The sequence below is a fragment of the Mobula hypostoma genome, chromosome 6 (genome assembly GCF_963921235.1).
Source record: "Mobula hypostoma chromosome 6, sMobHyp1.1, whole genome shotgun sequence".
Taxonomy (NCBI): Eukaryota; Metazoa; Chordata; class Chondrichthyes; order Myliobatiformes; family Myliobatidae; genus Mobula; species Mobula hypostoma.
Genome location: NC_086102.1, coordinates 28,455,355 through 28,482,606, shown reverse-complemented (window position 1 = coordinate 28,482,606; position 27,252 = coordinate 28,455,355). Strand labels below are relative to the sequence as shown.

Here is a 27,252-nt window from a genome sequence, read left to right as displayed (position 1 = left end):
ACATTAGTTCAACACAGTGTTGCAACCAGCAGAGCCTCTGCCTCTTGGAACCAGCAGTGTGTGTTCAATTTTGACCTCCAATACTGGCTGTTTGGAGTTTGCTTGTTTTCCTAGTCAACACATAGGCTTTGCCTGGATGTTCTGCCTTCCTCACACATCATAGAGAGGTGCTGGCAGATTAACTGGCTGCTGTAAGTTCAAGTTCAAGTTTATTGTCATTCAACCGTACACATGTATACAGCCAAATGAAACATTGGTCCTCTGGGACTAAGGTGCATAGCACAGTACATATAGTCATGCACAGCACATGTAGTTACAATCCACCACATACAGTCACACAATATGAGCACAAGTCCCTGAGTGGAATGGCCTGAAAATTGACAGATTGACATAAAGTGCAAGGTGCATGTCTGTGTAAGACAGGATAATGTTACTGACATTATTATAATAAAACAAGCAGTCATATGAATATGTGAAATAGCAGTATGCAGTACTGCAGTATCTGTGCAATATGAGAGTGTGTCCATAAGTTGGGGAGTGAGGGGGCAGGTCACTCAGGCAGGGACAGTAAATTTGTCCCTAGTGAATCAGGCAGGTAAGGGATGGGTAGTAGATGCATTTATGGGAATGTGAAGAGAAAGGTTTGCAATGTGGGAAATAGGATTGGGATCGCTCTCTTGAGTTGATTATATACTTGACGGACTGAATTGGTATTTGTTTATATTGTCGGCAAATATGGAAACTTTTTCACCAGTGTGTTTACATACAACTTATTCAAGCTCTCAGGACACTGATAATGTCTGTCAGTACCAGTGAAACTATGTATAAGTTAAATAATACAGAAAATACTGGGAATGCTTACCTAGTCAGGCAACATCTAACGAGAGAGAGGACCTTTCAGAACTGGGATTAAACAGAGAATGGAAAAATGATGGTGAGAACAGAAGCAGCACACATAAAATGCTGGAGGAACTCAGCAGGCCAAGCAGCATCTATGGCAAAGAGTAAACAGTCAAAGTTTTGGGCTGAGACCCTTCAAGACTGAAAAGAAAGATGAGAAGTCAGAGTAAGAAGTGAGGGGCGTGGAGGAAGAAGTACATGAGTTCCTCCAGCATTTTCTGTGTGTTGCTTTGGATTTCCAAAATCTGCAGAATTTCTTGTGTTGGTGAGAACAGAAGGCAGCATTTGTGGTAGAATAGACTGCAGGAAAATCTGACAGAAGTGATGCTGGAACCTGCTGGTCGAGTTTAGTGGGTAACAAGAGGAATGGCCGCAGAAGGTGTAAATAAGAGTAAAATAAACTCTCTTGTAGAAGCCAACAGTATTGAATTGGGTCCCTAGAATCTACTGAACTACTTTCTCAAAAACGAATGGTATCTGATTCAAATTACTTTTATCGAAGTTGGCATGCAGGATTGCAACATCAGTGATGGAATAATGTTGTGCTCATGAACAGAAATGCTTGAGTTTACTTTCCCACATGTGGACTGGTGACAGAAAAGATAACCGCTATTTGTTAGTCATCAATCTCCAATATATTGAATAAAAAATGTAGAATATTCCACATTAGATCATTTTCTTAGCATTTGTAGAGTTGAGGTGTGCCCTGTTAAAATATTTTCCTCACCCTATCAACTCAGAACATTTTGCTGTGTAGTTACTGGATGTGCCCTGATAAAGGAGCAGATGAGACTTTGATGAACTAAGATGCCAGCAGTGTCCTTTCTTAAGGAGTCAAAATGAAACCGAGAATAGTAAAGAAGGAAATGGGAAAATCAAATCAAATCAAATACACAAAGGAAATAAGTGGACATAGAAAGATAGGGTAAGGAGGGAGAAAAAAAGACTGAGAAGAATACTATGAGCTGTAAGAAAATTAAGCTTTAAGTTTTAAAATCCCTAACATCAGTAAGCACTTGTGGGAATGATTTTTCCAAATTTAACTTGTTCCTTTTCCAGATCAGAGAAGTTGTGTGGCGTTGCAGAAACATCACTGAGACAGAGGTTCAATTGTGTCATGATATTAATGGACTTCCAAGTAATTAAGAGAGATCTTTCTTACTTTAGGTGAGGATATACCTGTCCAAGTTCATTATCTAGCCATTGCCAACCACTTAAGTAAGCATATTGCAATTATATATTAAAATAATGAAAGTGGTTGCCAAATGTATTTTCATCATTTTGAATTATTGCAACCCAGGACACATTTAACATCCAAAATTGCTCCAGAAGACATTAATCTAAATTGGATCAAAACCTCATTCAATTGATTGCTCTGTTATTAAATGCACGTAAGTTGCCAATAACTCAAAAAGGACAGTTAAATAACTGAGACTTGCTGAAACTAGCTTCGGTTCTTATACCAGGGTGATGCTGCAGAGCCCACAAAATTCATATAGTCGACTTTGGCATAACGTCAGCAGGAGTAAGGAGTCAGAGGCATACACAAGGAGGAAAAGGGCAAGTGGAAGTACTCTGTAGTACCCCTCAATAACCATCTTCAAAATTGTGCAAATTGAGGTAAAGAGTGTAAAGGCACATTTTAGGAAAATTCAACAAGCAGTATTTCATGCAGATAACCTCTGGTTGATTTTTCTCTCACCCAGAAACAGCCAAAGCTCTGCCAAAGCTAGCTCAGGATTTTCCAGCAATTGAATTGATTTTTTGTTAAGTGTGTTGCCACTCCAAACTGAGCACTGAACTAACTGAAAGAGCCATCAAGGGATTACTTGAGTTTAAAATAGTTAACAATTTTTTTGTGTAAAGGAAGGGTCCTTGTTGCTTGAGTTTATGTTGAGTCTTTCAATTCAAAAATACAAAGAAAATATCAGAAAAAAAATAACAGTCACTGAGATCTTGAAAAGATCATGCTGTTTCTTTATACAAGGAAGGAAGCTGAAGCTATATCCTGCTGTCTTTACTCTCCATATACAACTGATGTCACATCCACTACCCCCCTTTCCAACCCACCCCACACACACAGCTAACATTTTTTTCTGGATAATCAGTAGTTCAATACATTTGGAATCCTGTGCTGTTAAGCATGTAAGTGGTGCCTTTTTAAATAACAGAAAAGCATGTTCTGTTTACCTAAAATGTTCCTGGCATTATTTCAAACCCCAAGAAGAGTGTTTTTCAAAATAACTTGAAAATAGACACATTGTACACAAGAGATTCTGCAGATGCTGAAAACTTTAAGTAACACACACAAAATACTGGAAGACTTATCAAGCCAGGCAGCATCTATGGAGGGGAATAAGCAGTTAACATTTCAGGTTGAGACCTCTCATGAGGACATTAGAAAATTTTTTTTAAATATATGTTTCAAAGAATGTGCATTTGCCAATATATTAAACATGACGTTCATGCACAGATTTAAAGGAATTTGGATCAGGTAAATCACTTGGTTTAAACTCCAGTTAAGGAAAAAGATAAAGGTTGTCATCTAAACTTGCCTAAAGTAACTTTTTGATATCAGTTTCTGAAAAATACTGATTTAGAAATACGGTCATGTAAAGAATTTGATTGTCCTTGTTCCCATTGAGTTCCTTGTAAATTGTGTAATATTCTGGCAAGCATTAAATCAACAGCAGTGATGAAGTGGACTCCTAAGGTCATTAAATACTTCAAGGAACTGCAGAGTCTAATACTTTTTTGAATGTGTACTTTAGCAAGAGGCTGTATTGTTTAATGAAGTGAAATAATACAAATAGAACAAAAACGTCCATTTTAGAAAAAAACACATTTTCAAAAAGATGGGAAAGAGAAAACAGAGAAAAAAGGTCACTAATTTGTTAGCCTAATATAAGTAGAAGGGAAGACACTGGAATCTGGAAAGAAAGATGCAACAATGAAAAATCCAGGAAAGAATAACAGGGCAGCATGGATTTATGAAAAGGAAATCATATTAGAGTAATCTATTAGTACTGTTTGGGAATATGATTGCACAAGAATAAGTTATTGAATATGCTGTATTTAAATTTTCAGAAAGCTTTTGATAAGATGTGGCAATGTGAAAATACAGGGAATTGAGAATTAGTTAACACAAATAAAACAAATGGGGATTTTTTTTCTCACATTGACAGGGTGTGACTAACGGAGTACCACAGGGATCAATGCTTGAGTCCATTCACAATCTGTACCAATGATTTGGCCAAGAGGACCAAGTGCACGTTTCGTAGTTTGCTGATGATAATATCATAAAACAAAACAAAGTGGGATTGTGAGCATGAAGGAAAATGCAAAGACATGATAAACAGCTAGCCCGCCATGGTAGTGTAGCAGTTAGCGAGACGTTTTACTGCTCGGGGTGACAGAGTTTGGAGTTCAATTCCAGCGTCCTCTGTAAGCAAGTGGGCATGTGGGTTTCCTCCATGTGTTCCGGTTTCCTCCCACAGTTCAAAGATGTACAAGTTGGTAGGTTAATTGGTCATTGTAAATTGTCCTGAGGTTAGTCTAGGGTTAAATCAGTGAGATGCTGGGTGGGGCTGGAAGGGCCTGTTCTGCACTCTGTCTCTAAATCAAAAAATAAACTGGATCACAACATAGTAGATGGGGATATATGAAGGTATCTACCTTGGTGCACAAAACAGTAAAGTTGCATCTATTTTTTAATTAAGAAGGCAAATGGTATGTTGGCCTTCACTTTGGCAGGACTTTAGCATAGGAGTAGAGATGTCATATTGCAATTATTTACGGCCTTGGTGGGACTGTGCCTAAAGCATTGTGTAAAGGTTTTATCTTCTTATGTAAAAAAACTGCATATTTGAAATACGGGAGTACAGCAAAGATTCACTGGACTGGTTCCAGGTATGGTGGACTGCTGTATATGAAGAGATTGAGTAGATTAGGCCTATATGCTGTAGAATTCCGGAGAATAAAAGGTTATCTAATTGAAATTTGCAAAATTCTTAGATTTGAACAATAGGATGCAGGAGGGATGTTTCCAGTAGCTGAGGACCTTAGAATCGGGCATCAGAATCTGAGCAGAAAGGATAAGTAATGAAGGACTGAAATGAGGGGAAATACCTTCCTGAATGGTAGTGAACCTTTGGATTTCTCTGCCCCAGATGACATGAAAGCTCATTTATTGAGTTCATTCAAAACAGAGATTGATATATTTCTGGTTATTAATAAAATCAAAGGAAATGGCACTGAGATAGAAGACAAACCACGGTTTTGATGAATGGTGCTGCTCATATTACTTATGTTTCTTGTATAACAGAGCACCAAACATGTAATTAATCTTATTTCAGTTCTACATAGTAGAAGATTAGCTAAATTTTCCATCAAACTGAAACTCCTTGAGGTCATGCAGGATTAGTGTGGAGTGTTTTGATCTGAATGGTTTGTGGGGCAGAGAAGTAGGATCATGAGTCTGCGTTTTCCTTTCTACATCAGACCTTTGACTTAGTACTGACATTGGTTGACAATATCTCTACTGGAGATGAAGAATATTTACTTCCTGCTTTCTCTAATATTCTCCCCTTTCGCTTATGCATATCAATTTGTTGTTAAACACTGAATTTTTGAACTTTCTGTTTTGTACATGAAGCATCAGGAAAATTGTGCAATTGGATTCATACCACAATGCCAAATGTTTTTGAAGAGAATGGCTGCTTAAAACAATATGTTAGCTCAGACTGGTCAAAATTATTATGGTGACACCTCTATATTGTGGAGGTAAAAAAAATCAATGGAAGAGAAAGAAGAAATTGTGCAGTATATAAAATATCAACAATTGTTATCAATCCAAATTTATCTGAGATGGATTTTTCTGAAGATGGAATAACTTCACAACTTCACTTGCCCCATCACTGAAATGTCCCACAACCTATGATATCACTTTCAAGGACTTTTCATCTCATGTTTTCATTATTTATTGCTTATTTATTTTTTAATTATTATTATGATTTTGTCTCTTTTGGATTTGCACAGTTTTTTGCAGGTGTATCTAATAAAGTAGCTACTGATTATAACAGATGTAAGTGGTAATAAAATAGACAGAGAAGTCCTCATTATGCAAATACTGTAATTATCTACATCCATAGTCATACAAACATGCATTCACTTTATGTTAATGGTGCTCAGCCTAGCTTGAGATGTACATATTTCTAATTTTGTCATTCACCCTTAAAAACATGTCATTATCTTGGCTAATTAATTAATTAATTCAAGACTATTTTAATGCACATTACAAAATCCATTGTACAAATGGAGAAATTAACAATGCTTGGAAAATAATAATTGGGTTCTTCTAAGTAATGCCTGCTGAGCTGAGTATTTCCAGCCTTTTTGTTTTTGTTAGAAAATGCCATCCATGCCCACACTTGGGGAAATCAGATCACCAGGTCCTAGGGTCATAGAGGTACAGCACAGAGCAGGCCCTTTGGACGATCTAGCCCATGCTGAAATCATTTTTAGGTCATGCTTCTGCTTTCTGCATAGAGGCAGAGATTGAGGTGTGTGGGTGCACCAGTGGAGAGGACCAGGAAGGGATGGCCAAGGGAGATGGAGGAATGTATACACGATGCTTTAAAGCAGTACCTGGACTATATTCATCAATGGATCTGAAGGAATATGCCACAGGCATCACCAGTTTCTTCAAGAGCTGCGTGGATGAGTGTGTGCCCACAAAAACGTACCAAGTCTTCCCAAACCAGAAGTCCCGTATGAATCAGGAGATTGTAGTCTGCTGAGGGTTAGACCTGTGGAGTTCATGATGGGCAATGCAGGGAACTGAAAGATGTCCCGGTATGACCTCCAGAAGGCCAAAATAAGAATGAAGAGGCAATTTTTTTTTTGATGAAGCTGGAGGCATGAATGGACACTGCTCAGCTGTGGCAGGGCTTCCATACCATCACCTCCTACAAAGTGAGAACGAATACAATAAGCACCAATAAACTTCACACCCTGATGTGTTTAATGCTTTGAGAGGAAGAATAATTCTACATGTGTATAAGTATGCACATCACCTGATGACCCCATGTCAGTTCTGAAAGCAGCCTCAGTCCTCGAGGCTGACTTCAGAACATCCTTCATGAGATGGCATCAGGCTCTCATGACATACCAAAGAGCTAAAATTGTGCACTGACCATCTGGCCGAAATTTTCAGGGACACCTTCAGCTTCTGAGTTTTGCAGTCTGAGGATCCCACATGCCTCAAGATGGCACCCGTTGTACCAGAGCCCAAGAAAAGCAGGGTGGCCTGACACAATAACTACCATCCAGTAGTGCTTACCCCCACTGTAATGAAATGCTTTGAGAGGTTGGTTATATTTTCAAATAAACCCCTGCCTCAGTAAGGACCTGAATCTGTTTCACTTCAGCTTTCCACACAATCGACCTGCAGCAGGCATTATCTTACTGGCTTTCCACTCTGTTCTTAACTACTTGGATAACCAGAACACACATGTCGGTCTGTAATTCATTGCTGCCTGAATGTGAGGAAAGGCTGAGTGATCTCGGGCTCTTATCTTTAGACCGAAGGAGATTGAGAGGTGAATTGACAGAAGTGTATAAGATGATAAGAGGCATAGATGGAGAGGTCATGTGGCAGCTTTTTCCCCAGGACAGCAATGGCTAGTACGAGAGGGCATAGCTCTAAGTTGATTGAAAGAAAGTATAGAGATGTCAGAGGCAGGTAACTTACACAGAGAGTGGTGGGTGCTTGGAACGCACTAACGGTGTTGGTGGTAGAGACAGTTATGTTAGGGAGGTTTTGGAGACTCTCAGATTGGCATGAATGAAAGAAAGATGGAGAGCTATTATATGTGAGGGGAATGTGTTAGATAGGTCTTGGGGTAGGCTAAAATATCATAGGCTGAACAGCCTGCACTATGCTGTACTGTTTTATGTTCTATGTAAGCAGCAAAGACAAGCAGGATCCTTATTAAGGATTCCATGATGGTTCCAAAGATGTACATGCAACTGGAAAATTCTTCCGTTCTGAAATGTTTCCTTTCTGCTTTATGCTTGCTCAGAATGGCAACTGACACGTGGGTTTAATGACACCAGGAGGGGAATTCACGGTCATTACAACCACTCTGCATTTTTTATACATAATGTTGCTAAGGCATTACAACCAGTGTCAAAATGATTACTTGTTAACCTTGGGTTTGATTCAGGGCCAAAACTGATAGATTTTTTTTTCCACAAATTCCTGAGGAAACGACAGCTTTTAATTAACAAAGTGATGGAAAATCTGATATGGCCTGAGGGGAAGGAAAAGATCTTTAATTTGTTCGTTTCTGTTTCCAGACCACAGGTTTCAGAATCATCTAATCTGGAGTATAGATCCAGTGCAGGAGCAGGAGGTGTGAGCCTAGTGTGATTGTGGAGATGCCAGGAGAGATACCAGGGGCTCACTCGCTCTCTCTCTCACACACACACACACACACTCTCGCTCTCTCTCGCTCTTGCTCTCTCGCACTTTCACTTGTTCTCATTTTCTAATTATATTACAAAAAAAGTGGTATTTGGATTGGATGCAGAACTGATTTTACATTATAAAAATGCCTAAAGCCTTATTTTCTTGTTAATTCAGGCTGTTTTTTCTGAGCACATCTTTTATTTTTAAGAACTTAAAATATTATCTGTAAATTCTTGAAGATTTTGAATTCTGTTGTAGATTCTATTCCACATGGTAAGGATTGCTAATGTATGTTTATCAAAGCTATACTGGTATGCAAATGATAATAAATTATTTAAGTGTTGCCAAAAGATTCACAGGGCAGACTGCATTTTTTAAATAACCAGTAAGTTCTGAAACTATTTTGTTTCATGTTGGTTTCAGTTATTTAACAGCTGATAATAAGCTAAAGCATTGTGAGACTGAAATTTTTTTTTTAAATTACAGATGCTGGAAATCCAAAATAAAAACAGAAAATGCAAGAAATACTCAGCAGGTCAGGCAGCATCTATGAAAAAAGAAGCAGTTAACGTTTAAGTTCTAGGATTCCTCACCAGTTCTGATGAAGAACTCTGAACTCGCAACATAAACTGATTCTCTTTCCATGTATGCTGTCTGGTCTTGTGAATATTTTTATGTGAGGCCGTGCTTGAAATGGTCACATACTACACGCTGAGCTGAAAATATCAAACACTCCTTTGGTGATGTTTGGAGCAGATGTCGATATGAAACAAAAGTTACTTAAATCAGATAAAATCTGCTCTATAACTGTTAAGCAGAGCATCAGTATTGTAAACTGTACTGAGGAGGTAGTACAGACTTTAGGAGTTATCTGAGGGTCACAGCACAGACATTAGGATGGAGCAAAAAAATTAGAATGCAAGTGGATTTGCAACATTCTGCTACTAGACAGGTTTTCAATCTTAGCTGGAGAACAACACATGCTTGAGAAAAAGTGAGGAAATTGTTGTTTTAAAAGAAGGAAAGGCTTTAAACTTTGTATGTTGTGAGTTTTAAGAGAGAGGCAAGGAATAACACAAGCAGGCTTATTGTTGTTGTAAACCATGACAATGGTTTGTTGGACCACTGTCAGAAGTTCTAACAAAGCTAGTAATGAAGATCAAATTATTTAAAAGTGAATTAATCTCTGGTTTTATAGATTTTTTTGCATTCTCCATGTAACAAGGGTGAAAAAATTGTGTAGTTTTAATTGTGAATACACAAAATATTCTAACCAACGTATTTTTATAAAAAGGCATCTTTCTTGATAGCACATTATTGCTTCTAGGTACCGTCTTAATAGGAGGCATATGAGGTGGCTTGTCCATAATCTTGAAATGGCCTAGAAACTTTCCTAATTTAGCTATGTATCAGTTGTGATTAGGAGAGGAGAAAACTTAGGACATTAAAATAAACATATTAAAAGGCACTGAAAAGGTAAAAAAAAATTCCGAATACTCAAAGAAAGTACTATAAAAAGTATAGTCCAAAATGTGGCCTGTTTGGATTTGCATTCATTCTTGGCCCTCTTCCATCAATTCATTCACTCACAAAAATACCCTTTTGTAGTTGTTGGTTGCATTGGCAAGACCAGAGTCATTGCTGTCTCTATATAAGACCATAAGACCATTAGATGTAGGAGCAGAAGTAGGCCATTCGGCCCGTCGAGTCTGCTCCGCCGTTCAATCATGGGCTGATCCAATTCTTCCAGTCATCCACACTCCACTGCCTTCTCCCCATACCCCCATATATGTGATTCTGAGCCCATCTGAAGATAGATTAAGAGTATACTTACACAACATATGTGAATTGTTCATGTATTTGTTAATTTATTTATTGTTTTCCTGTATTACAGAGTGTTTGTCACATAGTGCCTTGGAAGTTGTAGCAACAAGCTGTTACGGTAAACAAAACTGTAAAATTGTTGTCAGCAGCCACTATTTTGGAGACCCTTGTTTACCTGGAATGCAGAAGTATCTCAGTGTCATCTATATATGTGGTAAGAATGAGTCATTTCAGCATTAACATATTTATTTTGAGGGAGAAATGGTTCCGACTGCACAATAGATTTCTTTATTTCCTTCTGTGAGATTCGTGTAGATAGGCATGGCAGTTTGCATTGAGCCAGTCACTAAAGCACCTGTGTCTCTGCTGTATAGCTCTATGACCAACTCAAAGTATTTTATATCTTCATATTGCACTTTGAATTGTAGCTCAAATCTCTGTGTTGCAATTTCCCACACCAGCAAATTCCTAATCTTACTGATAGCTTTGATGTTGTGTTTGTCATAACTGATAAGGTTTAGTACTTTCGATACGGGATCTCATGGGATATTGAATCATTGAAGAATTCCTTTGGCCGCAGTGTGCTGGGAAGTGCCAACAACACATAAAATTGCATGCCTTTCTCAGTGTAAGTGCCACCAAGTTTGGGAAATGCAAGCAGAAATGCTGGCTGAGCTTTACCAATGATTCATAACTGTGTTATATGCTGAACCTGTCATGGCAGAGGGTGTACTTGCTTTAATTTGCCACCGGTTGTACCAGGGAGCCTGCCTGGTGAACCTGCGGCAGGTTTAATCTGACACAGACCCTGAGCATATTCATCCAGATGGAGAGGAACAGTTGCCAGGGAGAAGGGTAGGATAGTTAATATACAGCATTTCATTTAAAGTTAATTCTACTTCCATGTTTTTATTTATTTAAAAGTGCTTTTAAGTTAACTTAATCGTTATTTTTGTAAACTTTTAATCATTTTATTTTTAATTATTTCATTTCTTCTTAATATTTTTCAAATAATTTGACTGCTTCTGATGTCAGGAAAATTTAGCAGCATTTAAAATAACAAGTTGATTGGTTTGCCAGTGGTGAAAGTTCTTACAGGTATTATGTGATGACATTATGTTACTTAGCATGCTTGGCCTCATCTGTGAGGATGTGGATGGCAACTAGCAGCAAGTCAGCATCAGTGGATCCACAAAAGATTATGTATAGGTTAGCAGTGAACATAAATAACTTGCCACTGGCATTGGCAATAAGCTCCACACTGTAGGATTACTAATAATGACCAGGAAGCTGGAAGAGGACCATGAATGGGTAACCCATCCTTCTCAATGGCAGAGTTCAGCACTTAAGTATAACCAAAAGGGCTGAAATGCTTGCAATCATTCCTCAGCCAGACACATTGAATGAGTGATCTTTCAAACCATAAGACATAGGAGCAGAATTAGACTATTTGGCCCATTAAGTCTGCTCCACCATTTTCATGCATAAACTCAACCCCATTTTCATGCATAAAATATTTTCTAATATATGAATTCCCAAACCAAAGAGAAAATTAGGCATCTGGGAACAATAATACCTGCAAGTTCTTCGGAAGTCACATTGCTAATCAGATTTGCAAAGATATCTTTATTTTTGGTGGATACCCCTTGTCAAATCATAATACTGGTGTGCATTCAAGGATTGCACATTTCTGGAAGATAGCTCACCATCCTCTTTTTAGGGACATTTAGGCTTAGGCATGAAATGCTGACCTTGCCAACAACATTCATAATCCACATGGGAATAAACTAATTCAACTCAATCAGGCAGCTCTTGAAAATCTAAATTCTTTCTTGTTTTAATATCCTTCATTGGAGAGTTTACCTTATCATGCTGAAGAAATATAGTTCTGTTAAACGGTTCAATAACTGCATACTTGTGAATGATGACTTTTATTTAACACACATCAGTCAACTATGAAGAATGTAATGTGATCTCGTGGATATAGATCCACAAGTCAGCCTTAAGAGTTGTCATTGATTATGATGACAAATTGTTACTTTAAAAGATGAAACAGAATGATCTAAACATTCATAGATTTGTGAAATTGAAATAAATGAAGTAAGGCTCCTGAACTAATTTCTGCTGATAATAGTTAATTTATATAACAATACCAGTGATTACCTGTAGCTCTGCTATCCCATACATCACTGAACAAGTGGGCAGTATGTTCAGATTTACCTGTCATAATGTTATTTATTTGCAAAGTTCCTGTAGATATATTCAGTATTTTTTAAACCACCAGTATTTAGGCACATATAGTTTTAGCAATATTTTCAAATGAATAGCACTTTATCTCTTCTTTACAAGTGGTGTGATCAAATTAAAATCTAGTATCAAATCATTTTGTTTTGACAACATCATGAAGACAAACACATCCAACATGATTATTTTCTTTCAAGTAAAAAAAGTTTATCCCTTTTGACTTTTGAATGTCTTCTAGAAAGGGAAAACGTTTGATCTTTTCATGTTATGGTTATGATTTTTATATACTTAAAGAAAAAACTCAAAAGAACACGAGATCAGTTTCCATAGAGTCTCATATTTTTATCCACCCATGACTCTAGAGGAGGCATATAAAAGGGCAGATTAAAAATATAGGGAGATTGAGTGAGTTTGTAAAATGGGAGAAAGCTTCAGAAATTGGGAAGAGTGACATTCATACAGTATAGCTATGTTTCATGGAAGTTCAAGGGTTACAAAACTGGCCAGGTACACTGGAAATGTTTAAACTTTTAGAGATTAGAAAGGCTTGGATGCAAGTTTTATCATTGATTGGACATTCTGCGCTCAGCACTGTCCGGTATATCCAGTTTAAAATACAAAACGCCATATTTAGAGCCCTTTACAAATTGCACTATTCTCAATCTATGAAAGTTCAAGTGCAGCATGGTCAAGCAATGACAAAACTTGAATCCAATCTTTGCCCATCTCTAAAGTTTTAAAATTTCCAGTGATCTTGCCAGTTTTGTATCCCTTAAACTTCCATGGAACATTGATAGAATCTCCAGTGGTAATTTGCTACTTATTTTTGCTCCTATGACATTTTAACAGGTCTGAATATAGTCTGTGAAAGCAGGGTTTAGAAATGTAATAAATTTATCTGTTTAAGTTTCAGTGATTCATCTGGGGAACTTCAATGTTTTTCCTGTGAAAATTGCAAGTTGTTCATTGATTTATTTTATATTAAAAAAGTTACTGATTTGAAATTATAGCAACGCACATCAAAGTTGCTGGTGAATGCAGCAGGCCAGGCAGCATCTCTATTTGATTTGAAATTATGTCTTGATTTGTATTTCACGCTGTCTCCTCTTAATAAAACTAAAACTCGTACAGTTTGTTCAGTATCTTCGTATAATTAGAGTCATGTTATTGTCTCATTAAAGATAATTAGTGCAATATACCCTATGGTCCACAAGAGATAAGTGGTCAATTTACAGGAGTGGCATGTAGTACAACAATGCAAAGATTACCAACAGCTTATAGAGTCAATAATATGGCAAAATAAGAAAACTTCTTGTAGGGATCTTGTATGGTTTATATGCTCCATTAAGAGATAAATGAATACAGCTGCTATTTTTTATTTAATTGGTTTACTTTATAAATCTTTTTCAGTTTCCAAAATGTTGCTACAGGAAGCTGATCCAAGTTTGTCAGCTCTTCCCCCTTCATTGGTTTATAATAAAAATGGTAGGTTTATAACCAATTCTCTCTCATCTGAGGGTTCAGTCTCTGATAACATTGTATCTTGGGATAGGTATTGGCATTCTTTACAGAGTCATTTTAACATAACTGTTCAGTAATTGAATGTAATCAGCTGCCAGAGATAGTGGTGGAAGCAGACACAATTGTGACATTTAAGAGGTTTTTGGATAAACACGGGAATATGTAACAGATTGAGGAATACAATTCAGGTGCAGGCAGAAGGGAATTAGTTTAATTTGGCATCATGTTCAGTACAGACAAAGTAGGCTGACAGGCCTGTTCCTGTGCTGTACTATTTGATGTACACTATGGAAACATATTCTACTTGAGCCCTGTGCCAGCATAAAAGTGTAAAACTGGAAAGTAGAGCTGTGCTTTCTCTATAAGTAAGGACTTTTCATATTGCAGAAGTCTCTATGCTGTCCTGTTGAATCTGTACATCCATAAGCCTTTGACATTTTTAGTCCCAACATCTACACACAGTTGATAATAGTAGGTGTAATCCGAACCCCTCGCCATTCCTGCTTTGAAATTTGTTGTCTTATATTAGATGTAACATGAAGCATTGAAACTGCTCAGCATATCTTTAAATAGAATGACAAGGGAATGAAATCCAGATATAACTTTAAGCGGTCCCTTTTACATGATCCAACAACCAGGTTTACCTCTCATTGACAGGCATTCTCTGAGCAGGAAAAGTTAGAATTTGAATGCTGCATCCCAAGGTCAGCAAAGGCATGAATTTCCCTGTACAAATTGTGGCAGAAATGTTTGGAATTGTGTTCATGCAATGACCTTGTCCTAGCAGCTTCAATAAATGTCCTTAAGATATTTTTCAGATGGTTTTTCCAACATACAGCCAAGTAACACTGGTGAAATAAAAAATAAGGCAACTTGGTGATTTAGCTTAGTGCCATTTATGGAACCTTTCCTTGCTCAGTATTTGTTGAAATACTGGTCACACTTTATAGTTATTTCATGACAAGTAAATCACTTTGAGATACAGCACTTCCTTTGCCAATTACGATTAATTTTCTTTACCTTTTTACATATGTAGCCAATAGGTCCTTGGGCCCTCAAGAATCCAGATATTCAATGAAAGAAGGAAAAATTGTCATCAGCACCCTCATTATATTTGCTTATATTAGAAGTAAGTGTTCATTATTTTAGTATACTCTAATCAATTTAGAGCTAATACTGTACTTCACAGTGATCTTGTGCAAGTGATCCTTGAAGAGATACTTGAACTAAACCAAGTTACAGAAGATATTGAACATCTCCAATATTTTCAGTTATATAAAACAAAATATGCGGTGTTTGTGTGCTAAATTATGTATGCTAGCATTGAAAACAAACTAAATCTTGTATGGTGGTAATTTGAATGTTTAACTCAAAAACCTTTCTGCAAGATTCAAATATTTAAATTATATATTTTACTAGATCTGACTAAAATAAATCAGGCGGCTAAAAATATTGAAAAGCTTCATTATGTATCATTTTTCACTTAAATATTTCAAATATAAAAGCATGAACAGAGTGAGGTACAATATTGACTGGGTAAGAAATGATATTTATAAAGAAAAGCTACAAAATTACTCTTCCCATAAACACATAAAACACAGACAGAACAGCACAGGACCAGGCATTTGGCCCATGATGTCTTTGCCGATACGATGCCGAATTAAACTAAACCCAGCTGCTGCACACAATCTATACCCTTCCATCCTCTCCATGTCCATTTGTCTCTCTAAATGTCTCTTAAATACCTCTGGCACATCTGCTTCCAACACTCCCCTGGCAATGCTTTTGAGACATCTACCATTCTCTATGAAAGTATATCATATTGTAAAGAGAAAAAAATTCCTGCTCTTTATCCAGCCTATAAACTATGATTTGAAAATGCAAGTCTTATTCAAGGGTATACATTTGTTTTCAGATGAATTGTCAAAATAATGATACAAGGCTTACTGAAAAATAGCTCTATGTAATGCAGATTTAACATGAAAGGAGCTAAAGTTCAAAGGATTAAAGATGTGCCATGTGATACAAAGTGGTTCAATTTGCTAGTCGATATAAAGTGCTCTGCTCCTTACTCTGCATAAGCAAGGTCATACTAATATCCTCTCTCCTCTATTTACGAATTGTGTCAAATGATAGCACAATTTTTGTGTTGTTGCAGGTAACCCAGAAATGGTTGGTTTGCTGTTTGTATCCAGTGTATGCATTGGGTTAATCTTCACACTGTGTGCAATTGTGATTCAAGTATCCTGCAGAGTAGACATGCAAAAAACTTACCACAGGGAAATGGACTTACCGGAAACATACCACAGGAAAATGGACTGTTGTCAGGACAATAGTGACATTGAAGACAACAACCACAGTGATGAAGATGTAAGTACTAATGATGATGATGATGAAGAGAGCTCCTCAGACTTTACTTTTGAAGGATTAACAAAATTTTATGGGACTCCACGATCTAACAGTGCAGAAGCAGCTGAAATAGCCGAGAGGATAGAACGTCGAGACAGGATCATACAAGAAATCTGGATGAATGGAGGTTCAGAAGTGCCTGTCATAAGGAACTTTAATCAGTATTACTGATAACAAAGGAAATCAAAGACATCAGTGTGAATGTATTGGCAATTTGACACGATGGACAGATTTTGACATAGTCTTTATTATATTGACAAAGTTATTTTAATTTTATTTCTATAGATCCCTCATTAGCTATAAGTTCCTTCTATGAAGGAAATTTATGTAAACTGCATTGTGATATTTTTAACAAGGTGAAACATTATGACTAGACCTCAGCTTCAGGGACACCACTGTGAATTCAGCAAGTTTATGGTAAATTTAAAATTTGCAGAACACTGTACACTGGATCAGACTAGACATTCTTCATAATAATTCTGAAACAGAGATGTATTCTATTATTGACCACATTAGATTCTTTAGGCTTATAGTTATACATTTCACTCAGAGTCTGAATAAAGGGAGCATAAAGGTAAAAGAAAAGAGAATGGTTTCAATGTATCTCCTGCTAAAAATATTGTTTGCTCATAAAACTTATCACTGAACAGTTTGAATATATCTAATTGCATATAAAGGCAGCAGCCTAAGGATTTATTTATTACTTGGTATACAGCATGGAATAGGCTCTTCCGGCCCTTCAAGCCGCCCCACCCAGCAACCCCCCCCCCCAACTTAACCCTAGCCTAATTACAGGACAATTTACAATGACCAATTAACCTACCAACTGGTACGTCTTTGGACTGTGGGAGGAAACCAGAGCACCCAGAGGAAACCCACATGGTCATGGGGAGAACATACAAACTTCTTACAGATAGCATCGGGAATTGAACCCAGGTCACTGGCACTGTAAATCGTAGGGTTAACCACTATGCTACCATGCCCATCCATCTTCTAGTGTACCCCTGTTGTGTGGAAGTCCAACTTTTCACCAGCTGATGTGATGGCAAGGTGGTGCGGGCATACATTGCCCACTCCCTGCACATATGCCTGCAGAGAATCTCAGGGTATGTATGTGGTGACATGTATGTACTCTGATATTACATTTTACTTTGAACTTTCATGATAGCAGCAGCTGATATTTAAATACCAGTATTTGCATCATTACAGTTTTACACAGTAATGATGCTGAGGCTAATTCTAAAGTGGATTGAATGTGGTGGAAGAAATGGACAATTGTTTGAAGGATTGAGAGTTGAGGATTACAAGGTCATAGGAGCAAAATTAGGCCATTTGGCCCATCGAGTTTTCTCCATGATTCTGTCATGGCTGATTTGTTATCACTCTCTTATTATGCCTTCTCCCCATAACCTTTGACACCCTGACTAATCAAGAACCTATCAACCTCCACTTTAAGTACACTCAATAACTTGGCTCTACAGCCACCTGTGGCAATGATTTCCACAGATTCACTGCCCTCAGGCCAAAGAAGTTCCTCTTCATCTCTGTTTTAAATGGACATTCCTCCAATCCAGAGGTTCCCAACCTTTTCCACACCATGGACCCCTACCATGAACTGAGGAGTCCATGGAACCCATGTTGGAGACCCCTGCTCTATTCTGAGGCTATGCCCTCTGGTCCTAGACTCACCAATATGGGAAATATTCTTTCCACATACACTCTATCTAGGCCTTCAATAATCAATAGGTTTCAATGATATCTCACCTTCATTCTTCTAAACTCCAGCAAGTACAGCCCAGAGCTATCAAACGCTCCTCAGATATTAACCCTTTCATTCCCAGAATCATACTTGAGAATCTCCTCTGGACCCTCTCCAATGCCAGCACATCTTTTCATAGATAAGGGGCCCAAAACTGCTCACAATACACGAAGTGCAATCTGATCAATGCCTTATAAAGACTCAGCATCACATCCTTGTTCTTATATTCTAGTCCTCTCAAAATGATTGCTAGCATTGCCTTTGCCATCTTTACCACTGGCTCAACCTGCAAGATAACCTATAGGGAATCTTGCATGAAGGCTCCCAAATCCCTTTGCACCTCTGAGTTTTGAAATTTCTTCCTGTTTAAAAAATAGTCTATACTTTTATTTTTTCTACCACAGTGCATTAACCATACACTTCCCTACACTATATTCCGTCTGCCAGTTCTTTATCCATTCTCCCAATCTGTTTAATTCCTTCTGCAGACTCCCTGTTTCCACAATACCACCTGCCCCTCCACCTACCTTTGTATTGTCTGCAAAGTTGACCACAAAGCCATGAATTCCATCATCCAAATTGTTGGCATATAATGTGAAAAGAAACAGTTCCAGTACTAACACCTGAGAAACACCACTCGTCACTGGCAGACAACCAAAATTGGCCTCCTTTATTCCAATTCGTTGCCTTCTGCCAGTCAGCCAATCTTCTATCTTTCCTGTAATACTACAGGCTCTTTTCCTGTTAAGCAGCATCATGTGCAGCACCTTGTCAAAGGCCGCCTGAAAATGCAAGTAAACAACATCCACTGACTCTCTTTTGTTTAGCCTGTCTTATTTCCTCAAAGATTTCCATCAGTTTTGTCAGGCAAGAATTCCTCTAATGAAAACCATAAGGACTTTGGCTTAATTTATCATGTGCCTCCAATTACCCTGAAACCTCATCCTTAGTAATGGACTTCAACATCTTCCTAACCACTGATGTCAGGCTGACTGGCCTATAATTTCCTTTCTTCTGCCTCCCTCCTTTCTTAAAGAGTAAGTGACAATTGCAATTTTCCAGTCCTCTGGAACCATTCCAGAATCTAATGATTCTTGAAAGATCATTACTAATGCCTCCACAATCTCTTCAGCTGCCTCTTTCAGAACCCTGTTGTGTGGTCCATCTGATCTAGCTGACTTATTTACCTTCAGACTTTTTAGCTTGCAAAGCACCTTCTCCTTAGTTATAGCAACTGTACTCCTTCTGCCTCCTGATGCTCTTGAATTTCTGGTATACTGCTAGTGTCTTCCACAGTGAAGACTGCCACAAAGTACCTATCAAATTCATCTGTTATTTCTTTGTCCCTGATTACTACCTGTCCAGCATCATTTTCCAGCAGTCCGATATCCACTCTCACCTCTCTTTTACTCTTTATATATCTGGAAACTACGTGGGGAAGTGGCACTGAAGAGGAGTCAAAACCCGAGTAAATCAGACATGAGGAAATACCAGAGAAGGCAGATGCTTAAAAATGGATCAAAACACAAAATGTTCAGCAGGTTAGGCAGCATCTAAACGGACAGTCAGTGTTTTGGCCTGAGACTTTCATCTGGACTGAATGATAGAGTTGAGGGAGATAGCTATTCTCCACTCCCTTCTCTGTCACGACCCCACCCCCTCACCTGGATTGCCTGCCAACTCTTGCTGCACCTTCCCTCCACCTTTTTCATTAGTTATCTCCCCTCTTATCTTTCAGTCCAGATGAAAAGGCTTACTTGAAACATCAACTGCCCACTTCCATCCATGGATGCTATCTGGAACACCGAGTTCCTCCAGTGTTCATGTAGTAGATCAGCCATGATCTTACTGGTTGGCAGGGCAGGCTCGAAGGGCCTGATGGTCTTCTTCTTTTGCTATCTTCTTGTGTTCTTGTGTCAAAATGTGTCTTTCAATTTAAGAAAAGATGAATACAATAGTTTAATCTACCAAATGGTATCTTGAAATATCTGCCCAGCCATTTTTGCTGTTTCGTTAGAACACATGTCAAAAAATGAACAATTAAGATTATGAAATCAGAAGACAGCCTCTCCTCTCTTGATTTTCTACTTTCAATTACAGTTTCCAGTTACTAGAAAGAGATCAGTTGAACTGTGTAAATTTGGATTTTACCCCATTCAGCCCCAGCAGGAAACTGGAAAATGATACAGGCACCAATATTTTCTGTGGTATTAGTTGAAGATTATTTCAGGAATTGCATCTATATCCAAGAAATAATTATCATCGAGAAGCATTGGTACAATCTAATAAAAGGACGATCGAGGGCTAATTAAAATCACACTTGACTGCAGCTCCTGAAGATCCAGAAGGGCTGTAATATTCAATTAAGTTTTTAAAAAGTAATCAACTGACGGAATGTCCCTCAGGCTGAGATGCAAATCCGTATTGCATTCTTTTACCATGTCCTCTTTTGTTACTTTAAGGTAGGGGTTCCCATCCTTTCTTCTGCCATAGACCCTTACCAGTAACTGAGGAGCCTGTAGGCCCCAGGTTGGGAACCCCAATGGGTTGTAGGTTTAAACATGCTTTGCAATTTTTATGAACTATGCATTGCAGCAATATCAACAATACACATGTGTTTCCTTTAAAATATTAGGGCCATATTTAAACATATCATTGTTCATGCATTTTGTGTGTGTTGATTGTTCATGCAAGTTTGCTTATTGAAGATATTTTAAAGTGTTACTGTGATGCGCTGATGGTCTCAGGTGATGAACTACGTTATATATTTTCTTCATACTAGCATAGATTTGTACACAAGTTTTGTATTACGATCTTGGAAGGGATTAACAATTGGTATCTTGTTGCCTAAGTTGATACACAGGAGGAAGAAGAAAGGAATCACAAACAAAAGTGCGAATATTGTGGGCTGCAATGCCTTGAGTATCATTTCAGGTGGTGAGGCAACATGTTTGGTACTGAAGCATCCTTCACATTATCAACAGCAAATTTAGCATTTATAGCTGAAGTGCCACAATTCATTTTGACTTTCATGCTAAATGGGAAGACACTTGGTGTCATCAAAAATATATTTAAATGTACTTAAGTAGCATCCCAGCTGTGTGGCAAATATTTAAATAGAGACTGAACAGATGGACTTCTATGCATAAGGCTACAAGAAGTAGGAACAGGAGAAGGCCATCAGGTTCTTCAAACTTGTCCTGGCATTTAATATCATTCTGGCTGATCAATGCTGGGCGCTACCAATCTTTGCCATTTCTTACACCTATTCCTCAATCTGTCAAATATTTATCCACCTCCACTTTAAGTGCATCCAGGAATCCAACATCCACCACCTATCAGGAATTCCAGAGATTCACTATGCTCTTTGAGAACCAAGTTTCTCTGTACCTCAAATCTAAATAACCAGCTCTTTATTATGAAGTTCTGTCCTCAGTTAAGCACTCTCTTGCGAGAACATCCCAACATCTATCCTTTCAAGCCCCTTTGTGAGTTTGTGATGGACCCCTCACCCATTACCCACCTGCTGCTGTCTCTCAACCCCACCTCTCCCACTCTCCCACCTGGGCGACATTTTCCCATCAACCCCCTTCACACCTGTTTCTTACCAGCCCCTTCCTCATGCTTTCCTCTCGCCTCTTTATGCTGGCCATCTCCCCTCTGCACTCCCAATCCTGATGCAGGGACTAGACCTGAACTGCTGACCATCCCTTTGCAACCTGACCTGCTGAGTTCTTTCTGAAGTTTTCCTTTTGCGCCAGATTATACCATCTTCGGTATCTTGAGTCTCTTGCCATTTTGTTTCTGAGCTGCTGTGCATTTCCAGAATTTTCTGCTTTTAATTTACAGTATATTCAAAGATTCAAGATTCAAAAAACTTTATTGTCATTCTAACCATACATCAGCTCTGCAGGGCAGAATGACACAGTGTTTCTCCGGAGCAGTGCAATCATAACATAACAAACGCAACACTAAATAATAAACAACAATAAATAGTAAAACACAACAGCCACATGTCAGTTAAAATCAAGTTATAAGTGTCCAGTGCAAGTTAAAAGTGTCCAAAGCAGAGTCAGGTAGAGCAGCTATTTAGCAGTCTGACTGCCTGTGGGAGGAAGCTGTTCAGTAGCCTTGTGGTTTTAGTTTTGATGCTTCTGTAACATTTGCCTGATGGCAGAAGAACAAACAGTTCATGGAGAGGGTGTGAGGGGTCTTTAATGATGTACCGTGTCTTCTGGAGGCATCGACTCTGAAAGAGGTCTTGGACAGAAGGTAGGGAGACCCCAATAACCTTCTCTGCTCCCCTAACCACCCTCTGCAAGGCTTTTTTGTTGACAGCACTGCAGCTGGAGTACCAGGTTGTGATGCAAAATGTCAGCACACTCTCAACCACGCCTCTGTAGAATATTGTTATCCTGCAGTTGTTTGATTTAGTCTGTTTGCTGCTGACAGAGACGGTTAATATTTTGCCCCAGCTACACAAAGTTGGTTAGGGGAAGTTAAATAAGCATTCTTTTTTTCTAAATATTATACACTAACTCTCACTTTAAAAAAGTTATCTGTGGATAAGGGAGCATATCACTTCCATCGTAACTACGCTACATTAGCATCATGTATCTTTTAGAATTGATTCTAAAGTTCTCTTAACATGATTTTAAAGCTCTCAATGGTCTGGGACCAGAATATATCACAGAATCACTTGCATTTTGTAATCCTGCTCAATGTCTCAAGTCTTCTTCTGCCACTCCCTGAAGTTTGAGTTATCTCCCTTAATAAAAAATTGACAGGTCAGCCTTTTTTTAAAAAAGAAACTACTCTCCTATACTGTGGAATTCAATACCTAAACCCTTAAGAGTTGCAGACTCAGTTGACACTTCTAAACACCAGCTCAAAACCATTTTATTTAACCTTGCTTTTAGCTAACATCATTTTGTCCTTTATTTTTATATTTGCACTTTATCCCATTGTAAAGACTTTTCAATGTTGTTTGTATGAAAAATACTCTATAAATCGTTACTATGATGATGATGATGATTATTATTATAGGTTGATTTCTGTGATCAATGTGGTTAATGATTTGATATTAATTCAGGAATATTGGCTGTGGCTGATTCCTTCTGGAGCAGGAGTTCCCAACCTGGGGTCCACAGACTCTTCGGTTAATGGTAGGGGTTTTACAGCATAAAAAAGTTTGGAATCCCCTGCTCTGGAGAAATCATGATGATAAAAAGACTTATGGAATATAAAACAAAGCAGGTAGAATTTAGAAGTCAAGTGTCACCCATGGAGATCAAAGTTTTATGTAGACATTTCAGGTAGAGGCTCTTTATCAGAACTTTGTACAACTTTTGCCTCCACAGATGGTGCTGAAGTCTTCCACAACCCTGTTTTAGTGTTCCACATTTTAGCATGTGCAGTCTATTTTCCCTTTAGATGAAAATTCACCAACTTTCATACATACAGAAACTTAAAGTGCATTAAAATTCCAAGATTTGAATCATTGATTTCACTACAAATCCAATACTGCTTTCTGTATTTAAACCATTTAACAGGACAGGTCAAGTTAATATGATTTTGGAAGAAATGCTGACCAGAAAAAAATCTTGAATTTGCTTATTGTATGACTACATGCATGGCATGAGAATAATGATTGAGCACAGGTGACCATAGGATCATGCATAATTGCAGTACCTTTCATCATTGAACAGCCTATTAACTATTATTAATTAAGTGTTGGCATGATAAGTAGACAATTAGCTAAAGAACTGAACTCCTCAAATGTGATAGTCTCGTTCAAGACTTTAGACAAACCATACTTGCAATTGAAGGAATATGTTGCTGATATCAAACAATGAGGAAAATTTACTTACAAAAATATAGTCAATCATGAAAACTGTGCCACTTTTTTGAAATACTTCATAGATGAGGAAGAAGTGTGTCACATGAGAACAGCTGAATAGAATTTCTGCTCCAGCTACATCAGAACCAATTCTGTTCTTGTTGAATCATGAAATATGTTAAGTGCCAAGAAAGTGATGAAATTGTCAAGGGAGCCACAGGAGAACCACGGTGATATAATGCTTCTACTATGATGTGAAAGAGGATTCTGCAAAGAAAGCTCATCAAAAGAAATCCAGAACAATCCATGCACAGTACTCCAGGGAGAACCAGTTAGCAATTGTGTACACAGCCTTCAGCTGCAGGATTTGATCAACTATCAAACATAGTTTTGACTGAATTCCTGGCCCTATCCTTCATAAAAGTTCCAAAAGTTTACAGAGGTGGGTAAAATTACATTTTTGTGTTGGCTGGGTAGAGCAAATTATTAACATCTCTCACAATTTACGATGTTTGAATATTCACTAATCCTTAACTGCTCCAATGACCAGAGTTAAGTTGTATTCTGAAGGTTGCGAGCTGGGGCAGTTGTTTCTGTGCCACTGCGACTACTGCACCACCAGCGACGGCAAATATTAGAGCAGGGAGACTCAAATGTTTTAATGTTTATTAGTTGTCATTTTGCTGGTAATCTCTGATTGCGCTTAAAACAAGCCATTTATGTATTATGTGAATTTGTTTCCATTCTTTTGCTGGAGGAATTCAGGTTAACAACAAAAATGCTGTGTTGCAGCTGAACAGTAGAATTGTTATGCAATCAAGACTGACTGCAAATATGGAAATATCTTGCTTTAAATGTATCCAGAGTTAATTGCCCTTCTTTCAATTCAAAGGCCAATAGCTAATTTAAGCTTTTGGCTGGAGAAACAGGGAATAGAGAGGTCTAAGAAATGAAGCACAGAGAATGGGAAGGGGGTGGATGGAAATGAGCCAGAAGTGAGTAATGTTACATACCTCACGGAGATCTGTGATTTTTTTTTGTGTGAGAATGATGTAATGGTCTTTTGGAGGTCACCTGATGTAAGTTTCCCGCCGATGTGAGGTCACGTGATGACATGTGCACCACGGGTATATAAGGGAAGACCTCAGATGACGCAGTTAGTTTTTAGTTTTCCAGCTAGAACGTTAATGTGTTTCCGTTTCTGTTGCGTATTTATTTTATGACACAGTTTCATTTTTAAAACGGAGTGTTACGTTCTGTTGCAAGGTACAATAGTGCTGGATTGGCAATTTTTGCTGGATGTGTTGATGTAACTTTTTCCAGTAGTGTGGGAGAGTGAAGACTTTATCGAAGTAGGGGACCCGAAGGATGAAGAGAAGTTGGTATCCTTTGGCAGTTTAACAAAGGATCGACCTTATTGAGTCTTTGTTAAAGTAGCGACCTGCATCGAAGATAACTCTTGCCAAAAGAGAAAGGAAGTTCATGCAAAGGTTTGCTCTCTCTAAAAGAAATTAAGGTCAGTTGTTTTAACATAGAACAGTACAGCATAGTACAGGCCCTTTGGCCCACAATGTTGTGCCGACCCTCAAACCCTGCCTCCCATATAAGCCCCCACCTTAAATTCCTCCATATACCTGTCTAGTAGTCTCTTAAACTTCACTAGTGTATCTGCCTCCACCACTGACACAGGCAGTGCATTCCACGCACCAACCACTCCCTGAGTGAAAAAACCTTCCCCTAATATCCCCTTGAACTTCCCACCCCTTACCTTAAAGCCATGTCCTCTTGTATTGAGCAGTGGTGCCCTGGGGAAGAGGTGCTGGCCATCCACTCTATCTATTCGTCTTATTATCTTGTACACTTCTATCATGTCTCCTCTCATCCTCCTCCTCTCCAAAGAGTAAAGCCCTATCTCCCTTAATCTCTGATCATAATGCATACTTTCTAAACCAGGCAGCATCCTGATAAATCTCCTCTGTACCCTTTCCAATGCTTCCACATCCTTCCTATAGTGAGGTGACCAGAGGTGACTTTTATAGAGCTGCATCATTACATTGCGACTCTTAAACTCTATCCCTCGACTTATGAAAGCTAACACCCCATAAGCTTTCTTAACTACCCTATCCACCTGTGAGGCAACGTTCAGGGATCTGTGGACATGTACCCCGAGATCCCTCTGCTCCTCCACACTACCAAGTATACTGCCATTTACTTTGTACTCTGCCTTGGAGTTTGTCCTTCCAAAGTGTACCACCTCACATTTCTCCGGGTTGAACTCCTTCTGCCACTTCTCAGCCCACTTCTGCATTCTATCAATATCTCTCTGCAATCTTTGACAATCCTCTACACTATCTACAACACCACCAACCTTTGTGTCATCTGCAAACTTGCCAACCCACCCTTCTACCCCCACATCCAGGTCATTAATAAAAATCACGAAAAGTAGAGGTCCCAGAACAGATTCTTGTGGGACACCACTAGTCACAATCCTCCATTCTGAATGTACTCCCTCCACCACCACCCTCTGCCTTCTACAGGCAAGCCAATTCTAAATCCACCTGGCCAAACTTCCCTGGATCCCATGCCTTCTAACTTTCTGAATAAGCCTACCATGTGGAACCTTGTCAAATGCCTTACTAAAATCCATATAGATCACATCCACTGCACTACCCTCATCTATATGCCTGGTCACCTCCTCAAAGCACTCTATCAGGCTTGTTAGACACGATCTGCCCTTCACAAAGCCATGCTGACTGTCCCTGATCAGACCATGATTCTCTAAATGCCTGTAGATCCTATCGCTAAGAATCTTTTCCAACAGCTTTTCCACCACAGACGTAAGACTCACTGGTCTATAATTACCCGTACTATCCCAACTACCTTTTTTGAACAAGGGGACAACATTCGCCTCCCTCCAAACCTCCGGTACCATTCCCGTGGACAACGAGGACATAAAGATCCTAGCCAGAGGCTCAGCAATCTCTTCGCTCGCCTCGTGGAGCAGCCTGGGGAATATTCCATCAGGCCCCGGGGACTTATCCATCCTAATGTATTTTAACAACTCCAACACCACCTCTCCCTTAATATCAACATGCTCCAGAACATCAACCTCACTCATATTGTCCTCACCATCATCAAGTTCCCTCTCATTTGTGAATACTGAAGAGAAGTATTCATTGAGGACCTCACTCACTTCCACAGCCTCCAGGCACATCTTCCCACCTTTATCTCTAATCGATCCTACCTTCACTCCTGTCATCCTTTTTTCTTCATATAATTGAAGAA

At 38.6% G+C, this 27,252-nt stretch overlaps 1 protein-coding gene across 4 annotated transcripts in view; it reads left to right on the top strand.

Annotated features, from left to right (window-relative positions):
* eva1c (eva-1 homolog C (C. elegans)) overlaps positions 1-26,751 on the top strand; it is a 127,303-nt gene extending 100,552 nt beyond the window's left edge. For 2 of the 4 annotated variants that reach the window (XM_063050480.1, XM_063050479.1), the window contains 4 exons: positions 10,266-10,409; positions 13,850-13,924; positions 14,997-15,089; positions 16,119-26,751. In XM_063050480.1, coding sequence (XP_062906550.1) covers positions 10,266-10,409; positions 13,850-13,924; positions 14,997-15,089; positions 16,119-16,540 — 734 coding nt within the window. In that variant the 3' untranslated portion in view covers positions 16,541-26,751. The remainder of the gene's footprint in view (positions 1-10,265; positions 10,410-13,849; positions 13,925-14,996; positions 15,090-16,118) is intronic. The other 2 variants (XM_063050481.1, XM_063050482.1) reach the window with 2 other exon arrangements.
* Positions 26,752-27,252: the final 501 nt, after the last annotated feature.